Source organism: Anoplopoma fimbria, chromosome 17 (genome assembly GCF_027596085.1).
Source record: "Anoplopoma fimbria isolate UVic2021 breed Golden Eagle Sablefish chromosome 17, Afim_UVic_2022, whole genome shotgun sequence".
Taxonomy (NCBI): Eukaryota; Metazoa; Chordata; class Actinopteri; order Perciformes; family Anoplopomatidae; genus Anoplopoma; species Anoplopoma fimbria.
Genome location: NC_072465.1, coordinates 28,086,581 through 28,104,687, shown reverse-complemented (window position 1 = coordinate 28,104,687; position 18,107 = coordinate 28,086,581). Strand labels below are relative to the sequence as shown.

The window sequence follows — 18,107 nt, the reverse complement described above, 5'->3', positions numbered from 1 at the left end:
TAAAACTGGAGCTGTTGAAATGTTGAATTTGGATGATTAAGGCAGCAATAATAATATTAAATCAATATGAAGATACATGTGAGGCTGATAACGCTGCACACTGCCCAAAATGTTTATAGGACGATAAATCATTCTGAATCCAGGAAATACTGGAATAAATGTTCACCATCAGAGAACAAATGCGTTATGTTTAAATACTACATTGTGACGGATATAAATGTCTTGATATCATATGATGGAGATTGTTGTCAAGTATTCCAAATCAATAAAAGAAAGTAGGGATTAGCACGAGTAAAGTCTTAATTTAACACTCGTGCCTCTCTATGATCTACATAAGAGAACGAGAAAATGAATGCCTGTCAACGGGCTCCTGCAAAATCAAATAAAACTATTTAAGTTACACAGCTGAAGTTTAATCAGGCTAATGAATCTATCCAGCTGCATTATGGGAAATGTATCCCGTGGTTTTAGAGTTAAAAGTCGGGACGAGTCGACCAGTCGGCGTGATGTGTTCAATGACTCACTGTCCTCCTCGGTCCTCTGCTCCACGGCGAGGGTGCGGACCTTCACTTTCTCCGGCTGCGTGAGGGGTCGTCTGGGGGTCATGAGGCTGACGGCGGCCGTGCTCAGGAAGCGGTTGGCTCGGCCCAGAGTGGGAGAGCTCAACCAGCTGGGCCGAGCCAGAGCCCCGCCCATCGCCGCCGCACCAAACGGCCTCTGTCGTTAAAGAAACACAGATTAATTATTAAAATCATGAGAAGCTGTTGAGTTCCATCAACATGTGTGTTTTTGCTCATTAGATTGTCCTAAAAACTACAATACAAGTGTTGAACTTGAAACATTTGTCTCAGAGTTTCGGAGAAGAAAAGTCATTGTTTATCATTGTTATTAAATTTAAAACATTTTTAAAACATAATATTTATTATTGCATGTCTTTTATTTCCATCCATCCATTTTCCGTAACCTGCTTATCCAGTTAAGGGTCGCAGGGGTGCTGGAGCCGATCCCAGCTGTCAATGGGCGAAGGCAGGGTACACCCTGGACAGTTCGCCAGTCTGTCGCAGGGCTCTTTTATTTCCAAAATGTCAAAAAAATAAATGATAGGAGAGTGAATTGAAAGAACAGGAAACCTGAGCTGCTCCGCTCTCCTCGTCCTCATCCAGGTCATCCATAGACGTGGCCTGGATCTCTGCAGGGTCGATGATGATGTTGGCTTTACTCGCCAAGTCATCTGGTAGAAATGAAAAAAAGAGACGTTCAACACATTAAAATGAATAAAAATAGCAAATCTGACTTATACTAAAAGAGTGAGAGAAAGGTCTGAACCACCATTGCATCAGTATGACTCAGAAAAACACAAGACTAAAAACTGACCATGAAAGAAAGATACATCAAAAAGCAGGCGGACGTCACTCTGAAACTCCAAAAGTCTGACAAAGGTTCCGGTTTATAAAAGGCCTTACTCAAAGTAAGACAGAATAAAGACATTTAGTCAAACTGTCTCTATTAAAAATATGCTGAATTATGTATAAGAAGCTCCTGTTTGTAGTGAACCAGTACTGACAACTATCACTGGATTCCTTTGATACTGAAGAAAACTTTAAAACGATTTTCAGGCAAGTTCTGCAGCGTCTTTTTTCTATGATTACTAAAGTTGATTTTTATTCATGTTTGACATCAGAGAGAGAAATATTGACCTGATGATGTTGCTACATGAAAAATCAGTGTTCGTCCTGAGGAGACCATGAATGATGAACCACGTTTCATCACCATGCACCCTCATGTTGTTGTTTCAGTCTGGACCAAAGTGGCGGACTGATGTTAGCATCCGTAGAGCTACGATTCTAACAGAAGCTGCATTGTGCGCACTTCCTCCTTCTCACGTGTACTGTATGCAGATTGCAAAAAAATAAATTTAAAAAATAGGCCCTGCCTTGCAATCAATCAAATCGATTAGTCAGCTAATCGATAAATGAGGTCACGCGTGGGTTAACAACGGATGACAAAACATCATGAGAGCAGCCAGCGGGTGATGAACGGCCCCCTGTGATTTACAGAGCTGAGTGACGGCGGCTGTGAATCAAGCCCTGATTAAAAAACAGGTACAGAGGTGCTGGCTGGACAAAAAAAAATACTGATGAGGAATAAAAGAGGGATTGATGAAGAGAGAGAACAGAAAAGGTGGATGAAAATGGGAGAAAGAAAGTGTGAAGAGTGAAAGTTCAGTGAGTGAACACACCGACAAACCCAATATTCCATCTACACACAGACTTTAAATCATTTAGGATAAATAAAAGCACTAAAAAAAAGTCTGTTTGAGTCTCTTTGTGATTGTTTTTGTATCTTTAAAGTCGGTTTGCGTCTTTTTGTGGTAATTTTGAATGAATCTTTTATGTCTCTAAATCTTTTTTAGTTTGCATGTTCCTGTATTTGTTTTATGGGGGGGTTGTGGTTCTTTTGCATCTGTGAAGTTATTTGTTGTCATTTTGAATTTCTTTGTACTGTTTTGGTGTCTTTGTAGTCATTTTGTGTCTCTTAAGATTGATTTTTGTTTCTACTACTTTATGTCTTTGAGGTCGTTTTTATAGTTTTGCATCTCTTTGTAATTTGTGTATTTGTGGTAGTTTTGCATCTATTTGTAATTATTTGTGTTCTTTTTTGGTTGTTTTTGTCTCTCTGTAGTCAGTAGAAACTGTACACGCAAATACCAATTGATTTCAATAATACATTTACTTCATCAACAAATCGGCAGATTGTTTTCCCCATTAATCATTCTGTGATAAAAGTTGTAATAGGACTGAGCAACATACGGATAAAATATCAAAGTGTCGTCTGTTTCTAGTTTTAACGGCTGCATTACAGTAAAGTGATGTCATTTTCTGAACTCACCAGACTGTTCTAGCTGTTCTATTATCCGCTTTTCATCTTAATGATTATATCCACATTAGCTTCTGATTATATCAAAAATCAAATTTTGTAAATATTTTGTGAAAGCACCAATAGTCTGCCCAACAGTATTGTTGCAATACTGACATCGCCTCGATGGTCATAAATATTGTGATATTTGATTTTCTCCATATCGCCACGCCTTGTGTTACATTTATAAACATTAGGGCTGTATTGGTTTGTGCATTTGAGCCGAGCCATCCCGGTTTGAGACCGTTTCAGAAGAAGCCTCGCGCTGAAGTAGAACAGACTTTTTTTGATGTTCTCAGCTGTAAAGTTCCTCGCTGTTCAGACGGCTGCCTTGTGAGGGACTGGTGATAAAGCGGCCTCCCTCACGGCTCCTCTGAATGACGCTGAGGAGCAGCTCTACCTCTGGGGAAATCGAAATGAGCCTTTCGTCGCAGGTAATTGATTCCAGCCGTACCACTCGGTCTCCTTTGGCACTGAATGAGCAGCGTATTGCTGGTCCAGTGATTCTGCTGAGGGATTATCAATCCACATTACACAGCTGCCTCACACATCTGCTGACGACAGCAACAAGCAAACACAGCAGAGCCTCCACACGGGTAAAAAAAAAAAAAAACCTTCATCCACTGTGTTTTGTATTTTTCTTAATTGAATATTTACACAGCTGCCAGTCTCCTGAGTAACCTGACCGCCTCCCGACCCATGAAACCTATTAATAATACATGAATCCTTGTTAAATGACTTCAGCTTCAATATGACAACTTTCTGGTTGCACAAGTTTAGGCATTTAGAAGAGTGTAAACAAACCAGATTGGACAGAAAAGTTTATGTTTTCTAATGAAATATAGAAAAAAACTAAATAAAACCTTTAAACAACAAGTCAAATTGTTCATTATATCTCAGTGTATAAACTTGTTTGTAACACAAAGCGATTCCTCCCTCTAGTGGAGCTCAGCCACAGTCATCCTCCTCTTCATCAAGGTCACATTAACCCTGTGAAGCTGAAAACAGCCTTTTTAACACTTTAATTCAGATTCAGTATCGTAATGATCACGGCATCTTTTAAATGTGAAACAGCTAAAATAAAGCAGATTAGATGCAGATATGTTCTGTACTGTATTGTAAAAATTAAAGTGTGTGGATGTAGAAAGGGATTTGTTTTGGGAGAGTTAGAAACAAAATGGAACATCTAAATGTTTGCCTTCTAGACTTGCACTTACACATCTGAAAGTCGTTTACTTTTGTAACATTTCAGTTTTTTTGTATCAAAATGAAAACAGTTGTTTGTGAACTAAACATATTGTTAGATAGAGAATTGGGGAACGTGTTACATTCGGCAACATTTTTCAGACAAGATTCAAAAGTCTGAGATGATTGACTGTAGCTGGCTGACATCATTTCAATACAAAGTTTGGTCAAATGGGACTTTTTACTGAATATTTTGTTGGAGTATTTTGAGAGATTGAAGAACTATTTTGAAAGATTAAAAACAATGTTTATGCTGTTAGTCAGTTTAGTTAGTTTTCTGATTCTTGTTTAAATTAAATGTTCACATTTTAGCGTAAGTAAGTAGCTTTATTTTTTGTAATTTTAACGTTTAAGCAAAAAATTACTTTAATCATAAGTCACCAAATTGTATCACAAACTTTCAACATCAACACATCTGGAGGTTTGTGGTTTTCACTGGACAGGAAGGGGATAAAAATGGTTTCATCTAAAAAGTTACTAAAGCTGTCAGACAAATGTAGTTGTGCTTAAAAGTACAATATTTACCTCTGAGATGTAGCACAGTAAAAAGTACAATATGTACCTCTGAGATGTAGCAGAGGAGAAGTTGAAAGTAGCAGAAAATGGAAATACTGAAGTACCTCAGCTTTTAAAGAATCTAAAATAGTAAGTGCTGCTGGAGTAATTCAGAAATACGGTCTGTCATCACGTAGTTTTTCCAGCAGGGTGCGCTACTACTAACAAAACAGTGACAGGCAGCTTTTACGGCATTAAGGACGAGAGCTGTGTTGCCGAAGAAAAATGCAGATGAAGTCAACAAATGTAAGAGCCACCTTACTCACTAATGTTAAAACTATAAACCAGCACAAAAATGGCACAACTATAACCAACATAAAATATTGTTTTTAATGTGCGACTTTGGTTAGTTAAGATTCTGTGAGGTTAAATTACTGTTTTTTTTCCAATGGAATCTGGTAGCTTTAGCGAGAGCGTAGATAACTATATTTCAGACGGAGAACTGAGGCGGACTATATGTTGTCTCAAGGCAAGGAAAACGGCGATAATATCTTAAATATAGCTTAAACTGTTATTGATTTATTGTTTGTTCTGCGTTTGTTTTAGTTTGCTTAAATACTGAACATTGCTCTACTGCATACACTGACTAAATATAACCCTTATAACCCTACTTCAAAACTCACAGTCATATCAGATCAATCATTTAAAATGAATATTTGTAATCAGGAGAATAAGTACTTGGATCAAGTAGCACGTGAAAAATATTAGTTATTTAAATGTGACTCTAATCAACATTCACATCTGCTGCTGTTGTGTATATAATACCTTTTATTATATATACTGAACAGATTTGTATGCGCAATGGGCAGCTGTGTGATTTAGGTAAGTATATCAGACTCAAACCCCGACCGTACCAACCTTTGAGTGATTTCTTCAGGTGGGACAGGAGCCCCCCAAGTCTCTGCAGGTCAAAGTAGTCCACCTTCCCGTTGTAGAAGAGCTGAGGGGGGACGTAGGCCTCTGGAGGGGGAGACAACACAGGGGGTTAGAAGTGGATCAGGGTAAACGAAGACCTTCATCGTCCTTAATGGTAGTTTCCGTGATTGAGATTAACCTAAAGAAATTGTGCTTTTGAACAGCCGGAAAAAACGTCTTTGTTTCAATTATAGTATAGTGTTGTAATGTTGTGGATTTGTTTCTATTCAGGGCTGGTTGGCTTGTTCTTCCTGATATTTCATTAAAAAGATTTCATTAAAAGATTGAAGTCGTTATATTCATCTAGTTGAAGGCAGTTATAAAGTTTGCCACGGAGCCTCTGTGTTGTTGTTTTCATAGTCCCTATAAATATAGACATGATGTAATTGGTTGATTTAATTATTCGTGCTGGAAAATGGCACAAACAACGGGTCGTGAAAATATAACGACGTGAAAAATTATGGAATATAAACTCCCCGGGTCTGTAAAGGCCTGTAATTAACCTTTTTTCCTGTAATTTTCTTTTTATCCTGCAAATATGTTGCAAGTCAATCAATTGCTAGAATAAATTCTGAGTAAATGCTTTTTTCTTCTCTTTCTCTCTGAGGAGATCTCAGATATTTTCAGATACATTTCCGCCTCTCATGCAAACAGAGTTTTAGGTCACATGCCCATTTCCCCACCTTCTCTGAGTCTTTTCTGGCAGCAGACTGTTCCTTAAAGCCATCAAGATGTCTGAATATTTCCTAAAACAAGACTCCCAATCAACATTTTCTTGGGCTTTTATCGCCTTATAAAATTTGCAGCAACTCCACTGTGCCTTCCGTCCACATACATGAGTCAATTTCCGTTTTCCCCATAGCCCCAAATATTAAATTTGTATATATATAAAGAAATAATTAGCCTTTGCTTTGCTATTGTTTACTATTTGTTAACGCACAAGCTCACTGAGCATGCAGAAGTGTCTTAAAGCTGCATTCTCTCTAGTGTCCATCAGGGGGCGACTCCTCTGGTTGTATAGAAGTCTATGAGAAAATGACTCTACTTCTCTCTTGATTTATTCCCTCAGTAAACATTGTAAACATGAGTTTATGGTCTCAGTCTCTAGTTCTCTATATATAGAAAGGACCTTGTGTTACTCTCCTCTCCCTGAGACCAGACCTGACGAGTCACAAAGACGTTAACAAAGCTTAAATGTCTCGTACTAATAAAACTTGGAGGTTGTACCTTCGCTGCTGATGTTGCTCGGACTCTTCCTGCTGCTGTCGTCCCAGCTGGCTCTCACCGCCGTTATGAGGCGGTGGAGGAAACACACCATGTACTCAGGAGGGCACAGAGCTGTAGGGTGCTGCTCCGACACACAAAGCACACACACACATTTATATACACAAATATTTTATGTAAAAATATGCGTGCTTTCTTGACTTAAACCAAAAACTGGAGCTACTGAAGCACTGGGACACGTAATATGATCCCCATGTTGTTCAGTACTGGCCAATGAAAGAGTCATGTGACAGTCATGTGACTTCCTGTGGAACCGGACCAGAACTAAGAGACAACATAGGACGTTAATGTCTGGTCCAAAGGAACTGCAGGTGTGAAAGAGACCTCTTCTCACCTGACCATCATATCTGACTCTTTAATAGCCGATTACAAATATGATTAGAGATGAAAGCAAACAGTGAAAACGCTAATCTCAGTTTAATAGATTTCAATACCAAAGATTTCTTATTTACTGAGATAGAAAACAAACAAAAACAGCTGAAAATATTCACATTTCACATTCCCAGTTCAAAGAACAGGATTGATTATCTGATAAATCTTTAACAGCATTACACAAAACGTGACAAATCAATAACTTAGCAATAGTTGTCATCTAATATAAACCTTCACTGATCCCCAGAAGGGAAATGGCAGCAGAATAAGTACAGATACATAGTGAAACTTTAGAAAATAAACAGATAAAAAAAATAATAATTAAAAGTTTATGAAGTAATATTAAAAAATATTTTAAAATATAAAATCCAAAGAGCCAAGTGACATATGGGTGTGATTATAAGCTTAATTATTAGATTATTAGTTATTGAGTTATTTTCTTACCCCTCTGTTGCTGGCATTTTCTTGGAGAAACTTCCGGAATTTATTGAGGAAGATGTAGCGAGAGGCTTCTCCCTGAGAGAGACACGGAGAAAGAAAACTAAAAGGTTGAGATATAAAACTTACACACAATGTCAACTCAAAGGAGACAGTTAGGCAGAAGAAGAAAAAGACCTCCTCACCTGTGACCAACGTTAATTAAACATCAAGTCACAGATAAGAGGATGTGATCCACACTACAGATCAGGAAACCTCACAGGGAATCTGTAATCACTTTGATGTCACCGTGGTGTGGAGAGGCAGTCGAGTACATTATCAGAACACCGCTGTTGAGTCAGTATCTGAACATCTAATCAAGCAGACGCCAACCAAGCGTTTTACAATAACAAGAGACACTGTGGACCATATAATTGACCTGTCAATCAGCTGCTCCTTGATCAACGTCACAGCTGTAAAGGTCATAATAAACACAATATCAGCAGTACATACCGTAGTTTTGTCTTTGTTATTGAGCAGCAACTTCAGGATCTGAACCTGCAACTCTTCCACCACTGAGAAGAGATCAGAAGAGAGTTCAGCGGGATGTACAAGTACTAATACCACACAGTAAAAATACTCTGTTACAAGTAAAAGTACTAAATCACAATAAAAATACTCTGTTACAAGTTAAAGTACTGAAACCACACAGTAAAAATACTCTGTTACAAGTTAAAGTACTGAAACCACACAGTAAAAATACTCTGTTACAAGTAAAAGTACTAAACCACACAATAAAAATACTCTGTTACAAGTTAAAGTACTGAAACCACACAATAAAAATACTCTGCTATAAGTAAAAGTACTGAAACCACACAATAAAAATATTCTGCTATAAGTTAAAGTACTATTATTTGTAAGATGAAGTGGAGCAGAAGTAGAAAATGTAATGAAATTGAAATACTCAAGTAAAGTACATGTACCTCGACACTTTACTTGAGTATAGTATTTAAGTAAATGTACTTGGTTACTGGTTTGAGGTTGGTTTTCATTCACTTTATAAACACTAAAGATTAACTGGAGTTCAGACAGATTACTGGTTTTAAATCAGTCAAACTAAATCTAAAGTACTCCACAACGAATTTAAACTACAAATAAAAAGATTATATCACACAGAAACTATGAGGACAGTTTTTACGAGCCCTGCTGTGTGTAATAAAGGAAAAAAATAAAATATCCAGCTGGACAATGAAGTGTGTTAATCCTTAAAGGGTAAGTATCACCTTCGATCCTCTTCTTCAGTCTCTGACAGCCTCTCTCGTACGCTCTTCGTCTCAGTCGCTCGTCTGCACTTTCGTCTTTTGGTTCCCGCTCATCTTTCCCCTGATAAAAAATAAACGAGTAAACAGTGAAAACATTAAGTTAATCAGTATTCATGTTATGAGTCGGCCTTATCTGCCTTCGCCACAGTCATCACTGAACATAACCCCAATTAACTAACTTTTTAGCCCCAAATGAGTTGCTGAAATATGCCAATAAAATCATAAAAATTAAAACAAAGCCCAGAGAGAACCTTAAGGAGAAAATTCAATTCTCACATGACGCCTAAAGTTCCAGGTGCAGATGTGAAGTAATCAGTCTCAAACACAAAAGACGTGAAAATGAATTAACCTGATCTCTCTTTAACCTCAGTGAGACAATATGACCATATATCCTAAATATTGCTCCGCCATCTTTCAATATAAATTAATGAAGTACTCAAAAAATAATTGTTGCTTCTGACAAAATAAATCCTTGTTTCAACATTTTTATAAATCGTCCACAACGTCCATTAATAATGTTACATTTTTGCAGAATCATTTCCTTTCGATTGATGAATCTGCCGTGTGACCTCCATCTGCTGCGGCTCTAATAAACACCAGAGAGGAGTCATTTCAGGTGATGAAGTTGTTTAGCAGTAGAAGTTTTACTCCTTAAAAACTATTTGTCTCCAGTTGAGACTCAATCCGTCCTCTGAGACGTCTGATAAATATAAACCCCCCGATCAGTTTTAAGGTCACCTGAGGTTGGACGAGAAGCAGTTTTTGTTTTTTTTACCTCCTTGTCGAAGTGCGTGGGCCACCAGGTGGTCGGGATGAGCTCCTCTAGCCCCGCCTCCTTCACTCTCAGAGGGGTCTTGATGTAGAAGAACACGACCGAACGCAGAACATCGAACGTGAACTTCTGTTAAGGAGAACATTGGTGATGGTGTGAAGATGATTTGTTAAGCAGTCGTGATGTTTTGTTAAGCGAAAATGGATGATGACGTTTGCGCTGATTCTCTTCTGTCCAACAGAGTTTTCTGGTTTTAGTAAAAAATGCCTTTAAAAGATGAAGATTATTGCCCTGAAGAAGTTTAAATGAATCTACAAAGTTTATCAGGTGCCCCCTAAATGTTTATAGCACATCTTGGCATGGATGAGCAGATTTATATATAACATCAGAAAATATTATGGGACATTATGGCCTCATTTAAACAAACTCAGATTTAGGAATTTGCCTTCAACCAAACTAAAACAGCCCTTTAATTCCACACTTTTATATGATAAAAAATACCCAGAAATATAACATCTAATGTCACATTTATCCATTTATTTTCCGAATTCGTTGAAAAATGTTTGTTGTCCTGAAATTAAATCTTGTAAACACAACTTTTAAACTAACTGATCCAGGAAACGTACATGTTCCAAGAGGTAAAATTACTGTTTTTGTCAATGGAGTCTGTTGGTTTTGGATGAAAGCATAGATAATTGCTTCAGTTCCCCGTCAGAAATGTAGAAGAGGTGAAAATATTCTAAATATATCATAAAACATAGACTGATATTGATTTAAAAGCCGTCCACAGCAGTACGTTGCTTTACTTCTTTGCTGGTACAGACTATGGAGAAGAATCTCTTAGAACCGCACTTCAAAAGACCCGAACTATCCCTTTAAGAGGCGTCAGTAACAACAGAAGGATATAAGACGTTGTTGAGCAGGTACTTCCTGGACTTCTCGTGGTGCAGGATGGCCGTGGTCAAACGCAGGTAGTGGATCTGAAAACACACAAACCCAATAAAGAAGAAAACATCTGTTTAAGTTGGAGGAGAAACAAGCAAGTGTTTTGTTTTTTTTGTCAAATTGTATATTTGACACATTTCATTTACTTTTACTTGAGCTTTAAGAAAGTACTAATACCACAAAATAAAAATACTCTGTTATAAGTGAAAGTACTAATCCCTGATGTTGGTCCTACCTGGAAGCCCAGATCGGGGATGATGGGGGAGAATCTGTAGGCCCTCAGGAGAGACATCATCAGCTGCTTCAGACACTCGTTCACTTCATAGTCCTGCAGAGAGACAGACAGACAGACAGACAGACAGACAGACAGACAGACAGACAGACAGACAGACAGACAGACAGACTTCTATTAAATCATCTGTTGAATGACTTCAAAGTGGCACTGTGACCTTTGAGCTTTGTCAGAGGAGAGTCAGACTGTCAGAAGACCTCTGGCTGCCTCACTTTTGTTTTGGAATCTGGTTCTGACTGGATTCTTTGGTGTTTTTACCTCCATCAGCAGCCAGAAGAGATCCAGAAGCTGCTGTATGAGCTGGTGTTCATCTACTGAACCTCCTCCCTCCAGAATCCCCAACAGGAAGTTCATCAGCACGTCCTCCACCAGGTACACTTTACACTGTAAAAAACAACAATACTCTCATTACTTTACACTGTAAAAAACAACAATACTCTCATTACTTTACACTGTAAAAAACAACAATACTCTCATTACTTTACACTGTAAAAAACTAAAATACTCCCATTACTTTACACTGTAAAAAACAACAATACTCTCATTACTTTACACTGTAAAAAAACAACAATACTCTCATTACTTCACACTGTAAAAAAAAAACATTAACAATACTCTCATTACTTTACACTGTAAAAAAAACAACAATACTCTCATTACTTTACACTGTAAAAAACTAAAATACTCCCATTACTTTACACTGTAAAAAACAACAATACTCTCATTACTTTACACTGTAAAAAAAAACAATACTCTCATTACTTTACACTGTAAAAAACTAAAATACTCCCATTACTTTACACTGTAAAAAACTAAAATACTCTCATTAGTTGACGTAAAAAACAACAATACTTATTATTTTACACTGTAAGAAGATGACATTCTCTGATGACCTCTGTCCTCAGCCTTACACTACATTAACCCATTCACTGCCTTACTCTGAGACCACAATAAAACATTAATACAAATGTAACACAAAAACTTCCAACATCTTCAAATGAAAGTTGGAGATTTCTCACAAATAAAATTAAAAAAAATGAAACTTTTAGTGGAACTTATTTTGGGGAAAAATGCACATTAAAATACGGAACCATCTGAACATTGTCAGAAAGCAATTGAGAACTTTTACTTTTCACGTAAACACGAGACCAAAAGTTGGAAAGTTGCGTCACCATGAGTGGAGCGAAGTGGTTGAAGATGTGAGCCAAGGTGACGAGGACAGTCGGTTCTCCGTGAAGCCTCCAGGCTGAACAGTCCGTCTCCACCAACCTCTCCTCCTGCAGCCACGACACAAACACAAGAAGTTCAGTTCAAAAGGAGATAAAGTCGTAATGTTTGACTTCATCCTTACATGAGACAGACATTTGAGGACAGATTCAGAAATTCAGATACCTGCTTACAGACCACCTGTTTCTACCTGTGTACAGACCACCTGTTCATACCTGTGTACAGACCACCTGTTTCTACCTGTGTACAGACCACCTGTTTCTATCTGTGTACAGACCACCTGTTTCTACCTGTGTACTGACCACCTGTTCATACCTGTGTACAGACCACCTGTTCCTACCTGTGTAAAGACCACCTGTTCCTATATGTGTACAGACCACCTGTTCCTACCTGTGTACAGACCACCTGTTCCTACCTGTGTAAAGACCACCTGTTCCTATATGTGTACAGACTACCTGTTTCTACCTGTGTACATACCACCTGTTTCTACCTGTGTAAAGACCACCTGTTCCTATATGTGTACAGACCACCTGTTTCTACCTGTGTACTGACCACCTGTTCATACCTGTGTAAAGACCACCTGTTCCTATATGTGTACAGACCACCTGTTTCTACCTGTGTACAGACCACCTGTTTCTACCTATGTAAAGACCACCTGTTCCTATATGTGTACAGACCACCTGTTTCTACCTATGTAAAGACCACCTGTTCCTATATGTGTACAGACCACCTGTTTCTACCTGTGTACAGACCACCTGTTCATACCTGTGTACAAACCACCTATTCATACTTGTGTACCGACCACCTGTTTCTACCTGTGTAAAGATCACCTGTTCCTACCTGCGTAAAAACTACCTGTTCATACCTGTGCGTCGATGGAAGTGGAGAGGACGTTCTTGATGTAGCCCAGTAGTTTGTGGGCTTTCATCAGGTCTGTAGTTGGGGGGTTCTGGAGGGGTACGTAGCCGTCCACAGGGTACGTGATCACACTCAGGTTAAAGACAAACACTGAACAGGTAAACACGTAAGAGGTGTGTTTGAAATAAAGTGCAATGGTGACAAATGAAGCAATAAACTCCTGTGTGCATTAATATTATTGGTTCTAGTAAACAAAAAACATTTTGAAGACCTTTTTATTTTAATATAGAGTTTGTTTTTCATTTAAAATGTATAAAACAGAGTTAAAACACTGAAGATGAGCTGTCGTTTGTCCGGTGTGGGCCAAAAAAAGGATATCTGAGAGGTCTGCTGCCAAAGTTGAAAGCCACCGACTCTTTAAAGGAGAGGCTGATGGCAGGAAAGTAAGCGACGCCCGGACCCATCTTAATGTTGGTGAACGCTGTGCCCAGAGACTGGCCATTCCTGAGGACAAACACAGAAAACTAACTTACACTGTAAACAATTCAGAAGTTCTCTGAGAAAAGTCTGATGTGCAAGATGGAAGATAGCAGTTAACAGTCTTTTTCTTTCAGGAATGTTGAGTGCATCTAAATATGTTCTTAATGACGAGACAACAGCTGCTGATTATATTTTTATTAATGGAGCCTCTGTGTTGTTGTTTTATAATCCTTATAAATATGGACACAATGTGATTGGCTACAGGGGCGACAGGATGTTGCACATAAACCTCAGTAAAACATTTTTTTTGGTAACAACATGGATGTTGTTACCTTTGGACAGAGCCAAGCTAACTGTTCTCCTTTGTTTCCAGTCTTTATGCTAAGCTAAACTAACTATGGCTTCTTATTTAGCATACTGACATGAGAGTGGTGTCGATCTGACTCTCTGGGGAAAGAAAAGAAGAGGATTTAGAAGTGAATATATCTGAGTTCTATTTACTTACAAGCAGAATGTGATGGTTCCCTCGTCCAGGTCTATCAGACAGCTGACGATGTCTCCAGCGGCCCACGACTGAGGACACACAAGCTGCTATCAGCACCGAGGTGAAGTGACAGTACAGAACTAAATAAAAGTCCAAAAGAGCTACATCTTTAATTTAGCGTCTGAATCGTCGTTCACCTTTCCGTAGTTAGTGGTCGTCACGTTCCACTTTCTCACTCTGTTTCCATCGTAAGCGTAGGAGTCCGGAGTGTCGCCAACACCCTCCTGACCACACACACACACATTAAAACACATACACCACACACACACACACAGATTATGTGTTTCAGGTTGCACGTTACTGAAATGTTAAAGTATGTTTATTGTTATAGATGTTTTTCTAACATCTGAAATGACAACGGATTATGTGAACATGAGACTAATGAGCAGTGTGTGTGTGTGTGTGTGTGTGTGTGTGTGTGTGTGTGTGTGTGTGTGTGTGTGTGTGTGTGTGTGTGTGTGTGTGTGTGTGTGTGTGTACCTCCTGGTTGAAGCGACAGTTGAGTGTACACCACCCGATCTGCATCAGACCCTGGGAGGAGATCAGCACCTCGTAGGCCCATTTCCCTGCAGACACAATAACAGAAACTATTAAGTAATACATTTTTAGACAGCAGTTGTTTTAAAAAGGACACTAAACATTATTCTGTGCTGTCAAATCAGCCGGGGGCCGAGCGAGGTTCGCTGTGAAGCCCCGGGACGATTGCGAGGACTGAGAAGTGTTTCGGTTCATTATGAAACTGTGGCGGACCACATTAGACCACATTAGACCAGCTTAATGTGGGCCAAATTATCAGTGAAACTCATCTGAAAGCGATGCTGACAGGATTTACCTTTATAAACACATGTGGTGGCTCTGATGGAGCTGAAGTTGCTGTGGCCGATGACCTAAAATCATAAAAAGAAGAATTAGAATTAGCATAATTAAAAAACATTTAATGCAGAAACAAGACAAAGGACATCTGTTATTTGAATGATTTACTTTACTTGTACAAATACAGATGATCCTGCACAAAAGCAACGTGATGTATGAAAGAATTTTATTTTTTTTTTTTTTTATTTAATTTTTTCTTTATTAAACAAGGAGAGTCTTTAAAATCTATTTTTAAAGAGCGTCCTGGCCAAGACAGATATCAGCACGATGACCAATGTTGCCGATACAAAAACACACTTATAACAATACAAAATTAAATATAATCATAAAATATCAAAAACATTCAACACAGTCCTGGCTTTAGGGACGGATAGTCGAAACAACTTTGTCAGAGATTAATGTTGTAGTTTTGTTTTGTTTAGTTTTATCAGGCACGGTCTACCATCCCTCCTGCAACTGTCCCAAAACGTACTTTTCATCATCCCTGATCATTTGTTTCCGTCCCAGGGACGACGGGACGCCCTTAACTTTGAGCCCGAATCTCTAAAGGTTTTAGTTACATGTTGAGAACAGAGTAATTAAAATGATTATCTGGAACACCTTTCTTACAGACATCTGAATGTTTTTAATCTAAAAGTCACCACACCGAAGGTTCTGTTGTCAGCTGAAGCCACAATCAGTTTCCCTTTAACTCATCTACATTAAATCTGAATGTTTTCAGACCGTGTGTCAGTTAATCTCTAAGCTGAGTCAATATACAGATGTTTCTATTATTACAGTATCGTTTGTTTACGAATGAATTATTCAATAAAGTATTTCATCTGATGACGATGCAGGAAATCATGGTGTTTTAAGACGTAAAATAAACTGAGATCAGGCATTAAATTGTCTTTACAAATACCTCAAGTGCTGGAAAGAAATAATAATCTAAAAGTCTTTATCTTACCCCCAGCAGGTCGTCGTCTACAAACAGAAGTCCTTCAAAGCCGCTGGTGTGATCCAGGACGACCGGCTGAGGGCCCAGACGACCTTCAACAGGCTGATCTGCAGATTCAAAAACAGATTCAAATACTAGACATCAAGACAATGTTTTCAGTTTTCTGTGTGCAGCCAAAATAAGTCCACACGAAGCCGATTACGTCCCTTTCTCTACATTTCATCCCTCAGTTCAGACACAAACTGAGCTTTTGTCGACTCGTTAACTGAAAACTTTTTTCAGATGGCATTCACAGTTATAAAGTGAAGATTGTTAACATGTTTATTAAATCATATTTCAATCCTCGTTCAGTTGCATTAAAAAACAGTGAGTTACTGACATCACAGATGTAAAGTGTGAAATACCTGCATCAAAAATATTAGTAGTAGTTTAATAAATGCAAGGCGTACTTTGATACAATTTAAAGTTGTGCATGGATTGCACTTCTCTCCCACTTGATTGCAAAAAAATAAACAGTCACAGATTCATCGTCCCTCTGAGTGAAATGTTAATAAGGTCGAGGAACTCTGCCTCAACGACTTACAACGTCATAGGCTGCAAGGAAGGTAAGATCAACTGAATTATGGCTAAATAATTTGATAAATTATGTGTAACTTTTCCTCTTTTGTGTTTGAAAATCAATAAACAGATGTTGTAAATATATAGTTATATATATGAAAAAAACACACAGCAAGCAGGAGGAGAAGTTGACTTTACCTCTACTGTCCTCAGTGGGTTCCCCCTCGGACAACAATCTCTCCAGGTGAGCACCAAGATCCTGGAAACCAAGAGGCTTCCTGCAGAAACAGGAAGAAGGAAATGCATGATTAGGCCAAACATACCAAATATGACAAAAACAATAAATTAAATTAAATTAAATTAAATTAAATAAATAGTAAGACAGACAAAATCAGGAGGTCATACTAAAATAGAGCATACAAATGTATACAAATATTTTGTAGGTTATAGAAAAGCATAAATGTCAGTTATACATAATTATAGAGGCGTCATTATGAACATGCACAACTGATCCTTTACTAAGAATACTGATGATGGTTTGCAGAAACGTGTGATGAATTAATGGTACGGACCACTGCTGCCGAAAGGAACCAACACAGTTCACCCAGTGAAGAGTCACTACGGGGTTAACTGGTGGAGTGTGTGTGTGTGTGTGTGTGTGTGTGTGTGTGTGTGTGTGTGTGTGTGTGTGTGTGTGTGTGTGTGTGTGTGTGTGTCTATGTATAGAGCTGCTTGGGGGTAACATGAATCTGTGTGGCTTAAGGAAAGAGGTCGGGTCAAGGTACATCACACGAGTAAGTACACAAATACATGTACTCAGTTTCACCAGCTGTAGTGTCGTATAGCCAGACCTTTCTGCACAGCGCTGTGTCAGTGTGACTTTAGGGCCCAATTTAGTCAAAAAAACTTTTTAATTAACTTTTGTCACGTTGCCAAGATGTCCTGGCCTTCACGACATATTCTGTAAATTTAAGGAAACATCTTTGTTCGGTGCCGATCCCTGCAAAAATGGCATCGTAATCATTTTAACATGTTTTTTAAATGAAAATTGAAACATATTTGTTCATGTATAAATGTCTTATTGAGCATTTGGTTGTCGCCCTATCGTGTCACTTCTGGTTGCAAAAACCAAGATGGCAACTGCTAAAAAAAGAAAAAATATGTGACGTCACAGTGACTTGGTCCACTCGTCAAAAACAGTCCAGGGACTTCACCAGCTGCGACCTAGTTATCATTTGTTGCTCAACACACCTTCTGCAGTGGGAAGCAAATCAAACTGATGACACGTTTGTTTATCTGTTTATCTGGTTTCAACACACTAGATGTTGAGACATTTCCCCTCCAAACCACACACGTGAACCTCATGGTGGCGCTAGAGAGGAAGGGCACAGGATCATCAAAGTGACGGAGGTTCATCCTGAGGGGAACTTGAACGTCTGCGCAAACTTTCATGGCAATCCATCCAATAGTTATCGAGATGTTTCACTGAAAACGGCTCAGTGTGGCTGTTTCTGTTTGTGCTGCTCCTTCACGGGAAATTTTAAACTTGCATTTCCTATAACGGTTTCACAAAAGGAGCCTCCTGTTGAGTCTCT

General features: G+C 38.5%; 1 protein-coding gene across 2 annotated transcripts in view; it reads right to left on the bottom strand.

The window, feature by feature from the left end:
• LOC129105494 (E3 ubiquitin-protein ligase RNF123) overlaps nt 1-18,107 on the bottom strand; it is a 114,080-nt gene that overhangs the window by 88,866 nt on the left and 7,107 nt on the right. For both annotated transcript variants that reach the window (XM_054616553.1, XM_054616552.1), the window contains exons 4-23: nt 16,711-16,790; nt 15,964-16,061; nt 14,977-15,031; nt 14,625-14,710; nt 14,282-14,368; nt 14,106-14,173; nt 13,499-13,624; nt 13,128-13,242; nt 12,208-12,312; nt 11,294-11,419; nt 10,979-11,071; nt 10,705-10,778; nt 9,802-9,919; nt 8,988-9,087; nt 8,218-8,279; nt 7,732-7,803; nt 6,859-6,979; nt 5,575-5,676; nt 1,131-1,231; nt 525-717 (exon numbers count right to left, since the gene is read on the bottom strand). In XM_054616553.1, the coding sequence (XP_054472528.1) occupies nt 525-717; nt 1,131-1,231; nt 5,575-5,676; nt 6,859-6,979; nt 7,732-7,803; nt 8,218-8,279; nt 8,988-9,087; nt 9,802-9,919; nt 10,705-10,778; nt 10,979-11,071; nt 11,294-11,419; nt 12,208-12,312; nt 13,128-13,242; nt 13,499-13,624; nt 14,106-14,173; nt 14,282-14,368; nt 14,625-14,710; nt 14,977-15,031; nt 15,964-16,061; nt 16,711-16,790 (1,982 nt within the window). The remainder of the gene's footprint in view (nt 1-524; nt 718-1,130; nt 1,232-5,574; nt 5,677-6,858; nt 6,980-7,731; nt 7,804-8,217; nt 8,280-8,987; nt 9,088-9,801; nt 9,920-10,704; nt 10,779-10,978; nt 11,072-11,293; nt 11,420-12,207; nt 12,313-13,127; nt 13,243-13,498; nt 13,625-14,105; nt 14,174-14,281; nt 14,369-14,624; nt 14,711-14,976; nt 15,032-15,963; nt 16,062-16,710; nt 16,791-18,107) is intronic.